Source organism: Podarcis bocagei, assembly GCF_964188305.1.
Source record: "Podarcis bocagei genome assembly, chromosome: 5".
In the NCBI taxonomy this organism is placed as follows: domain Eukaryota; kingdom Metazoa; phylum Chordata; class Lepidosauria; order Squamata; family Lacertidae; genus Podarcis; species Podarcis bocagei.
The window spans coordinates 58,322,306-58,339,954 of NC_138129.1; the positions used below are offsets into that span (position 1 = coordinate 58,322,306).

At 39.7% G+C, this 17,649-nt stretch overlaps 1 protein-coding gene across 4 annotated transcripts in view; it reads right to left on the reverse strand.

Annotated features, from left to right (window-relative positions):
• Positions 1-17,649, reverse strand: part of EPS15 (epidermal growth factor receptor pathway substrate 15) — a 58,127-nt gene that overhangs the window by 15,665 nt on the left and 24,813 nt on the right. For 3 of the 4 annotated variants that reach the window (XM_081193145.1, XM_081193146.1, XM_081193147.1), the window contains exons 6-16: positions 17,488-17,550; positions 15,932-16,057; positions 14,813-14,872; positions 13,969-14,160; positions 13,744-13,889; positions 12,920-13,076; positions 10,391-10,476; positions 6,716-6,788; positions 4,247-4,408; positions 2,782-2,979; positions 1,113-1,310 (exon numbers count right to left, since the gene is read on the reverse strand). In XM_081193145.1, the coding sequence (XP_081049271.1) occupies positions 1,113-1,310; positions 2,782-2,979; positions 4,247-4,408; positions 6,716-6,788; positions 10,391-10,476; positions 12,920-13,076; positions 13,744-13,889; positions 13,969-14,160; positions 14,813-14,872; positions 15,932-16,057; positions 17,488-17,550 (1,461 nt within the window). The remainder of the gene's footprint in view (positions 1-1,112; positions 1,311-2,781; positions 2,980-4,246; positions 4,409-6,715; positions 6,789-10,390; positions 10,477-12,919; positions 13,077-13,743; positions 13,890-13,968; positions 14,161-14,812; positions 14,873-15,931; positions 16,058-17,487; positions 17,551-17,649) is intronic. The other variant, XM_081193144.1, reaches the window with a different exon arrangement.

Below are 17,649 nucleotides of genomic sequence, written 5' to 3' on the forward strand. Positions count from 1 at the left end.
AAGAAGTGAACCCTGTAAGCAACAGCTAACATCATCCTTACAAGCAACTACAAGTAGACAGTGGGCAAGCACATTATACAAAAAGGGATGTGCTTCTGAAACATTTGAGAATTACATCTGGAAAGGACAATAAGACACAAAACCAAACCAACGTTATTTGGTTGTATCCAACATAGGTTTTCCTCACAGTATATCCATTGAAATTAGTGGATATGATTAACTTAAGTACTTAAATTTGAATGGGTCTACACCGAGTAGTACTAACACTGGATACAGCACATTCTGTCCAGTAATAGATTTAGATTGCCCAATACCATGGAAAATGGCCAGTTAACACTAAGAGCTACATCAGAATACTTGGGGCCAAAGCACTAAGGAAATTTGCATATTTTAACTGTATTGTAACATTTCCCAAAGGTGGGTGATGCTATCAAAGTTTAGTTGGGATAAGTTGCAATTTGATGTAGACCAGGCAATGGGCAACCTGTGGCCATCCAGATGTTGCTGGACTCCCAATTCCCATCAGCCCCAAACAAACCAGCATGGCCAACAGGAATCTTGTTGCAGTCCAGCAAGATCTAGAGGGCCACAGGTTCTCCATTACTGATGCAGACCAACCTCAAATGATAAAAAGGAACTTGAAAAGAGCTTTAGTATATAGACTTAAGCATTTTACCAGTTCTCTGCCATTTCTGATGGCTTGAGAACATTAAGGTAAAAAAGGTTGTCCTCTGCAATGCTGAGGGCTTAAAAAAATGAAAAATACCTTCAATAGAATGGAACTTTGGAAGGAGGAAACCTATGGTCTCATACACTGTGGCCTCCTCCCCAAATATCATTCTGAACACTGAAGTCTCTGAATAGTGTTAACAAATACAAGAAACTGATGTAGCACATTCCCACAAATCTCTATGAACTAGTTGGCTGAGGGCAGCATATTGGAAAAGGATAAACAATGCACCAATCTATACAAGCATCTCAATATAATAAATCTTGACTTTTGAACAGAAACCTTATTGGCAGACAAGCTTGCTATTTTTGTAAACTCAAGCTTGATAATGTGTTTTGCATCTAACTGTTTAATAAAAAAAACCCAAAACACCAATACTCACAGGAGGTTCATGATTTATTTGTTCAGAATCTGCTGAATTCTCTCTTTCGGCATTCTCATTAAAGTTAGCAGTTTCACTGCTGCTGTTGCTGAGGCTTGAATGGTTGCCATTTCCATTAAGTAGTGTGTTCTGTGGCTGAGGCTCCCAGTTAAAGAGGCCGTTTTCCAACTCTTTGAGTTCAAATAGCTTTGTTTGCACCTGTGAAGAGAAAACAATAAATATACTTAACAACATAAAAATTGCATATGCAATGTTCTACCCAACTCATGTATTTAAGGTATTGCATGCCTCTTTTCAGAATCGAGTTTTCATTTTAGTTCCTTCCGTGGGATGTTAAAAGGCTGCAGTGATCAACCCTCCTATGTTTCTTGCAAATAAGTCCTCTATCCTCCCGCCCTCCTACTTGAGTAGGAACTCAAGTACTTCAACCTCTCAAAAATGAGCAAAAAATAGGATGGTCCTTAATCTGTAAATATGCCACTTATACACAATGCTCAATAGAAACTCTGATCACTTGGGCAATTTGCTTTGCAACGCCTGTTTTGACCAAGCACAATTTCTGCAACGACTATAGTTCTCTTTTGCACATTTCTCAGTATTAAGTACTTCAGTGCAAAAAAAAGGCTCCAGTAAAAAGGGAAGATTAATGCTGTAGCATCCTAACATACTACCAGGTGATCCAAGGAAAGTATATTTTGCTCCAGGTTAGACAGAACCCAGAACTACAGGAATTAAACAGCTTGAGCTTCAGGGGCAAGTGCTCCCCACCCTTATCCAGTGTGGCTGCAAGGAACAGATTGGAAGCATCCTGCAGTTTGTCATTAGGTCTGAATCAGGCCAGACTGTGTTGAGTTTAAAAAGATTGTTTCAGGGATGAGGAACCTTTGGCCTCCCAGATGCTGTTAAGACGTCAACTCCTTTTAGCTCCAGCCAACATGGTCATTGGCTAGAGATGATGGGAGTTGTTGTCCAATGACATCAGAAAGACCACAGGTCCCCTACTCCTGGTTTATTCAAAGAAGCCAAACTACAACAAGTGACTGACCATGGTAGTAGAGAAAGTACCATGAAACAGGAGTGTATCCAGTGAACTGGGGAATACAGAATGTCACTCTTACTATCTCACCAAATCCTCTCTTTAGTGGCGAATAGCTACACAATATAATTTTATTTCTACTCAGCCCTGTCACCAAAGAACTTCCTTCATTTGTCCCCACAACCACACAGACAGGTATGTCTTTCTAAGGAACAGTGACAGGCCCCAAACCATTCAATAAGCTTTGTGGCCAAGTTAGTATTTGAACTCATATCTTCCTGGTCCAACTAATGCATATGACAACTATGAATTTAAGCTTTTCAAAGGCAAATAAAAGAGCTAGCTAGAATGTCCTAAGTAATGGACTGCCATGGGCACAGTTGAGGCTGCAAAGGAACAATTTGAAGCCTTAAGAAGCACTCCTGATTGTTCTGTGGCAAAAGAGGGAGGCTGTCTGCCACGTGCTTGTGAACCTCTACCTTACACACGGCTCTTTTAGTTTTAAATAGCAGAGTTAGTTGTGATAATCCTTGCTAGATATCAATGAAATGGGGGGGGGGCTGGTTCAAACAGCAAAATTTGGGGACGGGTAGAAAAGGCAACAAGGAAAAATTGGTTCTCTTATTTTCTTACTGAAGTGATTTCTTGTTGTGACTCCTGAAGACCCTCCTGAAGAGGCCCCAGCTGCAATTTCCCCGTCTCGACACACTTCTCTAGCTCTGCTGTTTCCTGCTGCAGCCTGCCAAGCTCTTCTTGAGCTTTATTCAAGTCATCTTTATATGTGGAGATTTTGCACTCCTGATCAGTTATTTCTGCCTTTAGTGATGAGATCTGCAGAGCGGAAAGCAAAATAAGTTAGAAACTACACAACTTTGCCCCAGAACATTTTTTTTAAGTCGTATGTCTAATTACAGGTACAGATTAATTTGAATTGGTGAATATAGAGTCCATAAGATCTGCCTTTAGGAACAGATGATGCTAGTTCTAGTAGTTTCTGGTTTCAAAAAATTCCATATTACAGCAGTATGGCTATTTACTATGGAAGAAGTACTTGCGGCAGCATGGTTTTCACTGCATAAATAAAAGAACGGAGCTGGACTGCATAAACACTATTCCCACTATGGCATCTGAATTGGTCGGTTAAAATGCAATGTTCCTGATCTGCAAAACCAGTTTGCGGAGGATCAGGAATGTTCGCTGTCTGCCTCCTTCATCTTTCGCAGACTGAAATTTATTCCCATTTATTGCTGTTTAAAGAAGTCATAGTCTGTCCCCTTCAGATGCAATGGAGAATCATTGCTTGCTCAAGAAAGAAAAGGAACAGAAAAGAGTACAAGTGCAAGTAGCACATTCCTGATCTTCCACACCATGATTCTGAGGATTTGGCGCATGATTCTGAACTGAGCCAGTGACTTTTCAAGTTTACTCATTATTAGATTTTACCACACCTGAGCACACTACAATTGAAAAGTAGCTAATTTGGTGATCTGACAGTACCTGGAGAGCAGACTCTCCATCAGCTCTGACCCACTGACTGCATGCTTGGGCTTAGCAGTCTGAATAACATCTGGAGAGCACTACATTGCTATGACAGGGTTAGCCAAACCACAACTTTATATTTATTTCTTCTTTTTCTTTTGTAGGAATATGCTGTTATGTTTTAGAAATGAATTGCTTTGGGCATGAGACTCTTAAGACTGCGCCCATCCAAACTTAGGCCAGCATTAATAGCAACTAACCTTAAAACAGCACCATAACTATGTCCAAAATGTCTAACATGGCTTCGAGGAGGAGCCTACAGTGCATGTACCAAAGAAGGCAACAATATGGATTCTTAGAAGGATATAGCACCCATTGAAGCATACCAATAAGAGTTACATTGCAATCATGGCAATATCCCTTCCCCTCACTTTAAGGCTTAAATTTGAAACAAATTTAGTAATCTTCAGTCAATTGTTCTTTATAATGTGAGAACAGCAACATTTTCCCATTCCAGCTATTTTCTTTTTCACATCACACATACATATATTACTATTGCTCCAGTGAAGAGTTGCAAAAAACCTAGGGGAGTTTTCACAAGTGAGCTACCACTGCCTACCAAATCAGCTTCTTCAGCACATTTCTGCCGGATTACATTAAGTTGCTGTTCCAGCTTGGCTTTCTCGTCATCAAGATTATTAAGGATTTCCTCTGCTTCCTGCTTCTGAGCCAACAGCGCCTGCAAATTATTGCTCTCCCTTTTTACTTCTTCCTGAAGATCCTGGAATTTTGCAAGCAAGTTTTTTTAAAAAAGCATTTAATGTATTCATGTCCATAAAAAGTATGACAGTTTGAAGATTTAGACCATATGATATATGCAGAAAAATGGAAGGGGTGGCAAGAGGCAATGGAAAAATCCAAGAAAACAAGACAGAAAGCATATAAATTGTTTTCTACGACAAAAATGAAGCAGATGGTGTTTATATCACACATTTTCAGAAAGAAGAATTGTCTATTTTGACACAGAATTAAAAATAATAACATGAAAAGGAACAAAGTAAGTACTGTAACATGTTCAGAAAAATTGTTAGCCGATATCCCAGAGATGCATTTTAAACAAAAGGACACATTCTACTCATGTAAAAACATTCTGATTCTCGGACTGTCTGTGGACCGGATTTAGAAGACGATTGGGCAGCATTCGGCCCTCGGGCCTTAGGTTGCCTACTCCTGCACAAGACACTTGAATTAAGGAGAATATTCCACACACTTACTCTCTATGCCCACAAGACAATATATTGCTACAGTAATGCACGCAAGCAAGGTTAAATAAAGCCACTACACTTTTTGAAGTTTATAAAGCATAGCATTTTGAGATGATCAAAACAACCTTTCCAAAATAAAAACAAGGAAGGATAATTAACTTTAGAAACCTAATTACGAAAAAGAAATTAGGTTCATAGATGTGCAAACAGATCTATAGAAGAACAGACACCTTTCAATCTGTTCAATGCCTTTTCTATATGATGAATTAAACAAAGTATTGAATGCTTTCACGTTTAAGTCCATATATTTCTTTTATTATAGCACATATGCCATTTCAATTTACTCCACTTCAGTAGATACTACATTGATTCGCACAACTCATTTTGAGTGTCTGAAATGCCATTCTCTTAATGTCCAGTTTCACCCTTTCTAAAGCTACATATGACTCTTCAGAGACATTTCTTATGTAAATTAATTTCAATGTTGATTTCTTGGTATGGAATCAAACCATGGAAACTATTGCATTTCTGATCAAGGCTCATCTTCAAAAGTTTCAATGCATACTAAGGCAGGAAGTCTGTTTGTGCCTCTAAACATAAAACATAACTGAAACTTCTTAACTTGTTACTCAAATATGTAAAGCATTCTTATTATTGGAATAAATAAAAGGAAGCCTTACTCTCACACACGAATTAAAAATATCTGCTTTCCTACCAAAGCTTGCCTCACTAGGGGAAAAGCAAACAATCCTACGGTAGGCCTCCTAATATTGTATTTCAACAAGTTTCTTGGGGAAAACTGTAGTTTTAGTTTTCATACTAACATAACTGAATAGGTAAATTTAGAGGAATAAGCATTTCAGGAGTCCATAATCCATTTTTTAAAAAAAGACTACCACTTCCAATTCCTAGCTGAAAATTCTGCCTTAGCTCATGAAGACAAGAAGATCTCCAGTCACACCATCCCTTTCAAATCCTTTAATTCATTTTCTATTAATCAAATTTCAGTACTTTATGGCTTCTATAACAAGGAGCTACTAAAGGAAAAGGAAAATCAATAACCATTAAAAATGTTTAGAGAAATATGATTTTACTTTATAATAAATGGCCCATTTCAGGCTTCCCTTTTTGCTATCATTAAAAAGAAGTGCACTTCTCATCACCTTATGAAAACAGATTTCACCATCATCTAGCGAGAAAAACTGCTCGCAAATAAACTGCTCTGTGTAAGACACCGCCTGATTGTGTTTCACCAGAAAAGACTGTAATGCTCAACATATAAGAGGTTGCGACTGAATGATGATAGCCAAATTGGACGGATTTTTAAATTTAAGCAAAAGCAGTTTTTGCTCAACATTTAGATGCTCTGGAGTCCCACCCCTCCAGCTACAGCATAGGTTAGGACGCAATCTTAGTATCACTTATGCCTGGGTAATTTCGATGAACTCAATGGCATTTATGGGTAAGAAACGAGAAGCTTGACATATGTGTGCCTAGGTGCAATCCTTTATCTGCAGGAAACAAAATCCTAAATGTGTTATGGTATACAGTGCTTAAAATTCTAATACTGTGGACCAGAGCAGTATCTTCCCTCTGCAAACATGCCACATTTTCCTCATCTCTCCTCAAGCACCATATCCTGCAGGCATTTAACATGACATTCCCATTCAAAATTCCTAAGGCAATAAAATTCTTACATCAGAATGTGCAGAACATTTGCTAAGGACACTTACTGCAATATATTTCTCAACAAGCTCTAAGTCAGTTCATCCAATACATTGTTCAAAGCACAAGAAAACCACACAAATTTACACTGAAATTACCTGGACCTCATTTGTCCTCTGTTTGATTGCGTCTTCTTTTTCCTTTAGATCTTGCTCCACATTATTCTTTTCCCTAGAAGACCAGCAAACAATGCAGGAATATTTAAGAACATCAGCTACACCAGGTACAGTTATCCAACCCCCTAAGCCCGTCTCTCTTTTTAAATACATAGTGGAACATTAAATTTATAGGAATGCGTTTCTGTTCCTTTATTTAGGAAGGAGAAAAAGGAAATATTCTACATATACAATTTTCACTCTCCCAGACATGGGTAGGTGGAAATAACAGCTTAAAGAGAAAGCAGAGATGAAAGGGGGGGGGGAGGATCAATGAAATGCTGTCTTCAGTGATCTCACTGTTGCTATGGAGCAATTGTCTGGTGAAAAGGGGGAGGGATTGCATCAGCTTCCATCTGTTTAACCCTTTTAGAACCAGAACTATAATTGAATAGACTTGAGCAACCAGATTATTTTTTCCTAGAAAAATACTAATCTGATCTTTGCAATATGGATAAAAACGAACAGTGGAGTGAGCATTTTTGTCCTCTTCTTGAAACACAAATCTGGAAGCAGCTAAACAGCAGATTCCCAATCATGGGTTAGATCCAGGGCCATAAACAGGAGGAAAATTGCTGCTAGCATAATTTTGCACACACATACATGCAAGTGTTAGCAGATTTCATGCAGTGAAATGATACACAGGTTCTATAATTTTCATATTTTCACAAGCTCTTACGCAAGTGAAAAAAGCGTCTTGGGATCTGATATTATTTCCCTCATAGGATGTTCTAGAACAAGGTTTTAAAAGCCTATCCGCGAGGAAGAGACATCCTGTGCATAGAATGGGACTTTTGGATCTGACTGCATGAAGCCACATGGAAACACTTGTGTCCAATAAACCATTACAAGGTGCAGTTTCCCCAATATATGACCAAATACTTGGGCAGGTTGTGCTAATGTAACCTTACAGATCTTTTTACCCTGGGTTCACACACTCCCTTCACTGAGGGAACTGTCCTCCACTCTTCCCCTGCTAGCATTTTGCTATACTTTGCAGGAAAGTTATATTGACGCAATAGCTCAGTGGATCATTTGATAATATACTGAGATAGTTCTTTTTAGGACCCTCTCCAGCAGTGATTGTAATTGGTTGTAAACTGCTTTTATTGTTGTCATTTACAATGTTGTGACCTGTCCTGAGACCTGAAGGTGAATTGTGGGTAATAACAATTTCAGGCAGTGACCATTTTAGGTGAGTCCAATTGAAGAATGATCACTGAGGCGCAGGTCCTTTTGGACCTGGAAGAGAGTGGAACAGGGGCAGGGTGGAACAGGGGTGCTTATGTGCGCTCTACCAACACGTGTGGGGGCCAGGAATGGAACTTTGTGCAAAATGGTCGCCGCCTGTATAATAACAACAATTTTACGCAACTATTTTAGGAGATTAATATTGTGATGGGGGAGGGAGAAAGGGAGAACCAGCAAGTATGAGGGTGCCCAGTATCCTAGCATTTCAGGTTTCCTCTTCGTTCTTTAATTTTGCAGCGACAAACACTTCATAGTCTTCCAAAGATATTTGAGGGGATTAACGAAAGATTGAAAAAGTTTCCAAATCCTTAGAGATACTCTCAAGCTTGGTAATTATTCATGCATTTCATTATTTTCAACAGGTAACATGGCCTGCCACTTGATCAACGACTGACATGTTTCCCTTGCTGTGATATTCAAGGCAAAGTAAAATCTCATATGCAGATTTGCATCTGTTCCTATAGCTCTTTCCTGTATTACAACTATTGAGATCTTCCACAACAGACAACATCCATAAATAGCACCAGAGATGAATGTGCTTATAATCAGCCAACACAGAAGAAACTAAAATAAACAGAACAGCAGAGGTCAACCGAAGGAGCACGCTAGCCAAAGGGGGGGGGGAAATAACACAATTCTGCATTGACGTTAACACAGGTTCCTTTTACAAGGCATCACATATGCTTTGCTTTTCATTCAACATAACTAATTTCATTATTTCAGTATTGTCAAGGCCATTGGTCCTATCTCTGTCAGAGAATACCAGAAGCCACTGCCATACAAATACTGTGCCTGACTATTATGACCACCTACTTTGAAATCCTGAAGGCAAGATTGAAATTATAAAAGGAAATGTGTTTTATCAAAACACTACACAATTAAATTATTTCAAAACAAGTATATAAACACATACCAGCCTTCTCTTAACCACTGTGTAAACACTGATACAGTGAACTATACTGTACAGGGGTTTTTTTAAAAACCCCTAATCAAGAACATAGATGTTCAGTTTCCTAAGGTAAGGACTTTTTCCATTTGTTTAAGAAACAAATGTAAATCCACTTGGAAAAATTTATCCAGAGCATGCTGTTATATCTAGGACACACAGGCACAGTTGCAGCAAATAATTTCCAAGCACTGAACATAAAAATACAGAAAGCAGTTATCTGAATAATGCACATAAACATGGTAGACTTTTAAATGCTAAAAATTCAAGTAACCTCAAATAAATCTTACATTAGTAGACAGATGCAATATTAAAGGCAAGATAAGGTAGAAGGCACCTAACATATTCCTCTGCAACTGGGTGTTGATAAAGGCAATACTGAGAGACTACAAGTTCATTCTCTAACCTTTCCCCCTGTTCATTTTTCCAGCTGAGTGACTCCACATTTCAGTCAAAGTTTCACAAGTCTTATTTTGCATTTCCATCTACCCCCACACCAGCCCTCTCTCTCACTTCTCTATCCACGTCTTCTACCCTCTTCTCTTTTCCAGCAGCTGTAAACTGTCTCATTTCTGTAAAGTGCAGGTACAGCAGTGGATGTGATAGACCGTTGCCTTGTCCCTATTACTGACTGAATGGAGAGCCTACAAACTGAAGCTCAATCCAGAACAGACTGGGGCACTTTGAGTGGCTTCCTGACATCAGATGGGATGGCAAATTTAATAAAAAATAAAATAAAATTATTTCTCCCTTCTCTAACCTAAACATGCTACAGTGGTGCCTCGCAAGACGAAAAGAATCCATTCCGCGAGTCTCTTCGTCTTGCGAAGCAAGCCCATTAGCGGCTTAGTGGATTAGCGCTATTAGCGGCTTAGCGGGCTTAGCGGATCAGCTGTTAAGCGGCTTAGCTGATAAGCGGTTTAGCGGCTTGGGAAAAAGGGGGGGGGAGAAAAAAACCCCCGCAGGAACTCGCAAGACATTTTCGTCTTGCGAAGCAAGCCCATAGGAAATTCGTTTTGCAAAGCACCTCCAAAACGGAAAACCCTTTCGTCTAGCGGGTTTTCTGTCTTGCGCGGCATTCGTCTTGCGGGGCACCACTGTACTTTGACTTCCATCACTTCATAAATCATTTTGTACTTCTCCCTTTCTATCCATCTTCAATCTCTTGGGTCTATAATCATAAAGACCAGGTTCATGATTTTGGTGAGCCCAAGAGAGAAATGCCCTCGAACCTGAAGGGCATATGAGGTACCCATTAAGCGTTTCATTCATGTAAACATGACAAGCTACATGTCATGGTGGGGTTCTAGGGGGTGCATTTTGTTTAAAGTAATTGTACCTTCCTGCTATGTGGTGTAAATGAAGTTATGGGCAATTAAATGAAAACAGTGCAAGCAAAATGCATAATTCTATTTACTTACCTCTGTAGTTCAACTATTTCATTGCTTAAAGTATCCAGCTCTTTGATTGCTGAAAAGTCTGCAACAGGACTTGGTCCTAGCATATTCTGCAAGACAAAGGAGAAAATATGGTTTGCCATGGATCAAAACAAGCAGCCCAATTTGTAGTGGTGCAAGTAGCTGAAGTAGCATCCAATCCATGGCAAGGAGGCAAGGAACGTCTACAGCACACTGCCCATACACACCTGCACTCTAACTACAAGTCGAGGTACAACAGTTGCACTGGGTTTCCTTTAATCCTATCAGGTTTTCAGATGTTGGGACTGGATACAGTGGAGCTATAAAGGGGCTTGCCCAATCCATTCTATGCAGGGCTGTTATAGGGGGATAAGCACCAGCACCGTCTTTACCTGGGGGTGCAAGGGGTGTGGTGCAAATTCTGGGGGGTGCCAAATGTTTAGCCACTGCAAACCAGTCTCTCTCGATTGGCGGCCGCCCTGCTCCTCTGTCAAATACTCCTGATGTGTCAGGAAACGAAAGCAGTTTTTTCTGCTGTGTTGTTATAGGTGAGCGATTCCCCCCCCCCCAAAAAAAACAGCTCCGCAACTTTGAGTTCACCCCCCCACACACAAAGGAACGCTGGACGGATCTTTGCACCCTGGCGGCGCATATGCTAAAGATGGCCCTGACCAGCATAAAGGCTACTGCCAATAAATAGTATAGTATAATTTGCATATTAACTCATTAGGAAGTAATGAGGTTCTCTTGATCATTGTTGCCTCATTCATGTTAGTCAGAATTTTGCAAAAAGTCTCCTATTGCTTTACTTGCAATAGCGACACCATAGCTGTATTTGTAAAAAGTAGACATTATGCAACAGATATATGCTATTCACCTTCCGATATGAAGATGTGAGTAGAAAATGTAACTGACAAGGTGCAATTTAGAGTACAATTTTAACCAGGGAAAGACACAAGCTTAAAAGGTAATCCAAGTTTTAGAAGTACAGTGCTGCGCTGCTAAAAAGACATGCTATTGCTGAATTCCTTATGTTATATTCAATAGTCGCAGTAAAGTTGATAGCATTTCTTCCCTTAACAGCCAAAAATGCAATTGCTGTCTACACTGGTAACTTAGATTGTCAGTTGGTTAAGACTGAATGTGCCTACCTATAAACTAATTACTCTACAGTTTAACAGATTTATGATAATTGAAGCAAATGTGCAATTCTGATGAGTAATTGCATCTTACACCTGGGATATCTAACCCCAAGAAACTGATAGTATAATCTGTATTTAAATACTTTTTTACCTAACACTATTTCCTTCATACAGGTGTCAAAATAAAGTACGCGGCAGTATATTATTCTATAAATGTTCAAGTACAGCAATGACCTTGGGATGACAAAAGCTATTTAATAAAAGCACTACTTCTGAGAATTAAGCAGCATTCTGCTGTTTCAAATAAAATGTGACATGAGAAAGATGCTCATTATTAAACAGTCAATATTGGAAAAGTGAAGAATCTCTAACCTTGAGATGGCAGATTTAAGAAACTGACAGTATAATAAAGATGTAAAGCAGAATGGTGCAGAATGGAAAATATAGTCCAAACTAGGAAAGACATAGAAGGAAAGCAAACATACAAAAAAGATTAGTAAAGCAAGAAATAAAAGCAGATTTTCAAAATAATGCAAAAATAAACTTGATATTATTGAATTCAAAGAAAATGCAGAACTTCTTGAGAGTCATTTCTGGGCAGGAAGTTTGATTCGTTTTGGTTTAGCACAACCAAAAAGAAATTTTCTAGGGCCAAATGAGCAAAGAACGCTATCAACAAAATCTGATATCACCAAACTTTTGTTTTTACCTGGCATATACTGATTAAAAATAAACCACAAAAAATGATGTGAGATTTAACCCTATTTAAATTTGTTATTATGGTAGGTCATCGTTAAAACAAGGAGGTTAGGAATCATGCAAGTCCTTAACATGAAATGCACATTTTTAATGTTACAAAGGTGGGCAACAGAATTTATGTATCAACAGTGCCAGTACTTCCTAGCCAGGAGTTCCTTGAACGTGCAGCAGCTCCACCCCTCCCCTTCAGTGCAAGACCATAGACACTTCCATATGTATGCGTGCATTGAACTGCCGCCAATATTTTTACCAAATCTCATCCTGTATAACTTTGTAATGAAGCCTAACCCTAAGAGCCGATGAGAACCTCTATGAGCTTATGACAGCACTAGATTAAGCAGAGCCTCTTTCTGCTGACAATACTCATAAACAGGTCCCAATCCCTTCCCCCTGCTCCAAATTCAATCATCTCTTCCTTTCATTTTTTTAAAAAAAACATGTGTCTGCTTTCTTTGTCTATGTGAGGGAAGGGAAAACCAACAAAATAGATATAAGATAGTGAACTCAACTCTCTGTTCAGCAGAATTGTTTACACATCATTAGGCACACTAACCCAAGGGCCTGCTACACCAAAAATAAGGGGGTATCTTACAGTATGTCCAAAATATCATAAAATATGCAAAAATGTCACCTTTTGTTGAGCAGTTCTCTCTGACGGAGGGATCATATCTGCAGTTAGCACCTGAGGAGGATCAATGCCCTTTGTCAACTTCAGATTGATGAAATGGAAGGCCAAGGCAAACTGTTCCTGGGAAAGCTTCCCACAATCCCTTGTATCGCATAGAGCCCTGTAGATGCCAAAGGGAGAAAGATTCAACATTTGTCTTCCCACTTAAAAATTATGTATTCATTAGAAGAATTATGCAACTTTGATGCTGGTATTGAAACTTTTGAGTATTTTAGCAGATACACAACAGTCTTCTCAGTACTGCAAACAGCAGTAGGTGCAGCTGGTACAAAGAACTGCGGTTGCCCATCACCTAGATGCACTTTGACCCAGCATGGCTACTCTTACAAGGAAGAGTGTGTAGCATCTTCCTTACTTTCATACTGTAAGCAGATATGTAAACTTGTGTTTCTTCTAAAACATTTTAAAGCAGAAGCACACACAAGCTGTGTACCTGCTCCTTCAGAGGGTGTGTAACCCCATCAGAAGCTGGCAGCCTCCCATCTCAAATTAAGAAATCTATCTGGGTTTAGTCCCAACGTGCCCTTCTACAAACACAAGGCCTCCATCGGTTTGTGGAACCTTCTCCTGGAGGAAAGGACATAGGCATCAAAGGTAGACACAAATCCCCGAATTCTCCTGTTAAAACATGTAGCCAATTCAGTTAGACAAGTCCTGTGTGTGCACATGCAATAGTAATTCTTCCCTAAAAACTTAATTCTCTACAGATAACTACAGTTACACTTTAAAAATGGAAATTATGATTGTGCCATTAAAAAATATCTTACCAGATGTGTGCAAGTAAGGCAGAAGGCAGGCCGGTCTTTAAGAATAATTCTCTAGCCTCCACACCAGAGACGAAGCCATCCATGTCTTTGTCAGTTTTCAAAAAAATGTCATGGTATTTTATCTTATCTGCAGGTGATACAACCCACTGAGGAGAAAAAAAGAGGTCATTTTTCCATTACGCATCTAATAATATAGAACAAAATGCTGATCATTGGTGAGCTTGCCTGTGGTGATGGTGCTTTGAGGCTTACAGGTGGCATGGACTGATGGGACTCTTTACTGGATGCTGAAGGTGGCAACAAATGCACTCCACCTGCAATACTGACACCTTTTCTTTTAGAAGGTGGCACCAATGCTGGAGGCAAAGACATTGGCACAGGTTCCTTCTCAAGAGCACAGTACACCAAGAACATGGCCTGAAAAATAGTTTTGAAGAAGTACAAAAGATGGGCAGAGCATTAGCTTATTATTAAGCAATTTCAATGCTTATATAATCAACGCAGAAACCTGGAAGAACAAAACCTTTAAAACCTATCTCACATTCATGTACTCCTCCCATTGCGAATTTGATCTGTTCAAAGTTACATTTAGAGGCATTACAATGCCAAGAGTCTGGGCAATTCATCAAATACTGCAACTTAAAAGTATTTTCAGTTTTTGAAGCTTAGGACATGATTCAATGTTCCATGAGTGGAAATCTGTTTTGCTTACATATAGACAGCATTAAGATACAACCCTATGGGTGAGATTAACCTAACCAACCCAGTCAGTGGAAGCCCTGCACAAGGATCTTCACTTGCACAATGGGGCTTCTTCCCCATCTGTCCCCAAAATTGGGTCTGGAGGTTAGGGAGAACCCCAGAACAGTGAGGGGGGTATTCTTCCATCTAGCAATTAAGTAGGTGGTAGTAAATTTAGTTTCTGCTCTATTCCAAGAACCAGTCTGATCTTTGGGTTCACGTGCCTCTAAGAAAGTACAGTATGACTTAAAGTGTAGACTATACTCTATTCAACCTCCGGAAACTTTAAAAAGTGTGTTTAGAATCTCACGAGGACCATTATACTTACAACTGCAAATTCATCCCGATCCAACATTCCATCATGGTCAATGTCACTGAGCTCCCAAACCTAAACAAAAAATGCACATGCCTACATTCAGGACTCAATGGAATATTCTACCCTTATTTCATCATATTCCTAATGTTTCTTTCATTGTATTGTTAAACACCAACAGCACTAGACATTGGAAATCTGTTTTTCCTCTGAGCAAAACAAAACCCAAACCTGCCACTTCTGGACCATGACTAATTCTCAGCACCAGATTATTAACTAACTTTTAGGAAAATCTAAAATTTTAGAATAGCCTGAACACCTTTTCACTATTACTGCATCCGGCCCATAATGACATCTATTGGCAGTTCAAACTGCAATACAGCAACCCTATGAACCATATTATTATGCATGTGCTACTCATCTCAGGGCCAAACTGCTAATTACATGGAGTTCCTTGAAACCACTCCCTCAGATGCTTCTTTTTATACATGAAAAGCGGCTACTTGAAGCTGCAATCAAGTGCAGATGGATGGCAGAAGTCTTTCCCTTCCAAAAACACCCTCATCAATGCTCTTTTCTCGCTACAGAGGGTTTCAAGAGGGAAAACGGCAGAAGATAAATAGCTAAAGCATCATTTCCTCTGTTCCTAACTGAAGCTACAAGGAGGTCATTTTCTTATTCAAAAGCAACTTGAGGGGGAACTCTTTCAGAACAGGGCGGTGAACAGAATATGGCCAATGGAATCAACTGATCAGCACTGGCAGGAAGTCCTACTTGCTAAGGCACAGTCAGAGTACACTGTAAGGCTCCCTGTTATTCATCTGCATCCATATCTTTACCTGCTCCACACCCATCATGTACGCCCCGGGGTTTGGGGCAGGTGGGCATGGATTCCTGCAAGGCCTAATCTGGCCCACAGGTCCCCTGCCACTAAGGCAGATCAACAACCAAACAGAAGGGGTTTGCTTATAAAGAGCTGCCCCTTGTAGAGATCTCATTCTTTTAATCTATGTGTGAAAACCATGCATGAGATAGAGACCCTATGGGATGCTCCAAAAATTACGAATCATCATCCTATGGGATTCCACAGGGTAAACAGATATTTTGCCTTGCTAAAAAGCTTGTCATTCTTACCCTTCCCAAGATGTCAACTGGCAGTTTGGAGTTCAGCAGAACAGGTTTCACTTTATCACCTGACAACAATCCATTTACTGGGTTCAGACTGTCAAAGATAGCATCATATTTGGCCTTGTCTTCTACCTGGTTTTAGAAATAATATTAAAAGAGCCACACTTAATTTCACAGGAATATTGACCCAACCAAAAATTAACTAGTCAGTATGAAAAGAGAATAGGCAGAGTGCACACAGAAAGAAGCACACACACAAAAGAATACTGGACAGTGGGAGAAGCCAGACAGTGGGCCTCTTATGAGATGACTTCAGTATGAATATCTGAATATAAAGTAAATAAGTGAGCATCAAATCAGAAGGAAAATAGTATTTTTAGCTCCATTCTACTTCTTTGTTTTTAAAATCCACATATACTGCTCCTTAAGATGTTTGTAGAAACCATTCCAGGAAGCACCCTTTAAAACAATTTTTCTACCAGAATCTCAATGGGTCTGAAAAGTAGAGGCATTCCTTCTGTTGCTCCATTTAGCTGCAAGTCAACCAGAAGGTGTTGGTGATCTCTCTAGCAAGGACTTTGCCTCCTGGGAAGCCTTGCAATACATCACAGATTTTTATTTATACAGTTCCAGGTGGACAAGAAAATTTTGCAGTGCAGCCCTAGTCCCTAAAATCAGCAGCAGAATTGTAGCACCATTCAGAGATGCAAGGTGGAAAATGGGTCTTTTAAAAATTCTTTCTCATTTTCCTTTCCCCTGCTGTGCCAACCTCAAGGATTCATGTTTGCTAAAGTCAATATGTCTGGAGGAACAAAGGTCACAGGTATATATTGGGATATAAGAGCAGGCAGATAAGTTGACACAGCTATGATGGGACTCTCGGCAGCAAGGCTAAAGAAATCTGTGCTGGATCTGGAAACAGGCAGGGAGCTACTGTAGGGATATCATATGACCAGAGTGACGAAGAAGCGACTGATTCTGGTGACAGAGCTTTCTGGTAAAAGGGTGAAGGAGCCAAGTGTAATAAGAGATGACTAGAGAAGCAAGAAGAGGCTGAAGTAGTCAAAGTAGGAGATAACTCAAGCATATGAACAAGAGTTTTTGGAGAGAAGGCCCATTTCTAATGACTATGTTAAGCAGCAGCTTGTGCCAGCTATGGTTTAGACCTCTTGCGCATGATTTTAACCACATTTGGAAGAAGCCAACAAAAATAACATGCACACACGGATGCATCTACTACTCCATAGATAATTCCAATAGTTGATCAAGTGAGAAAGACACACACACCCCTCAGGAGCTTGGCCAAATATCCAAGACAAGAGATGTGGATGTGCTTTTACACCAACCAACAGTCATGAAACCGAGCCAAGCTACTACAAAGAGAGGAAGTGCTACATTGCAAGGAAGTATTTGTTGAGTTGGGTAACAGGTTTTGTTTTCAAAGAAGGGGCATAGCAAGGAAAGTTGGAGCATCAACTCCAAATAGAAGCTTAATAGGCAGAAGCTGAGATACACTGAAAAAAGCATTCACTTCAGCTAAGGTTCCAGTTCACTTCCCTTACCTTAACAGCCCATGGGATATCAGCTGGCGCTCCCCCAGATAATAAAGGGCTAGAGGAATCATTCTAGTGGAAAGAAGAATTATTTCAGTTGTCCTTACTTGGAAATGACACACAACTGTCATTCAGATTTATCGTAAATTCCTGCTGCGTAAAATAAAGTCA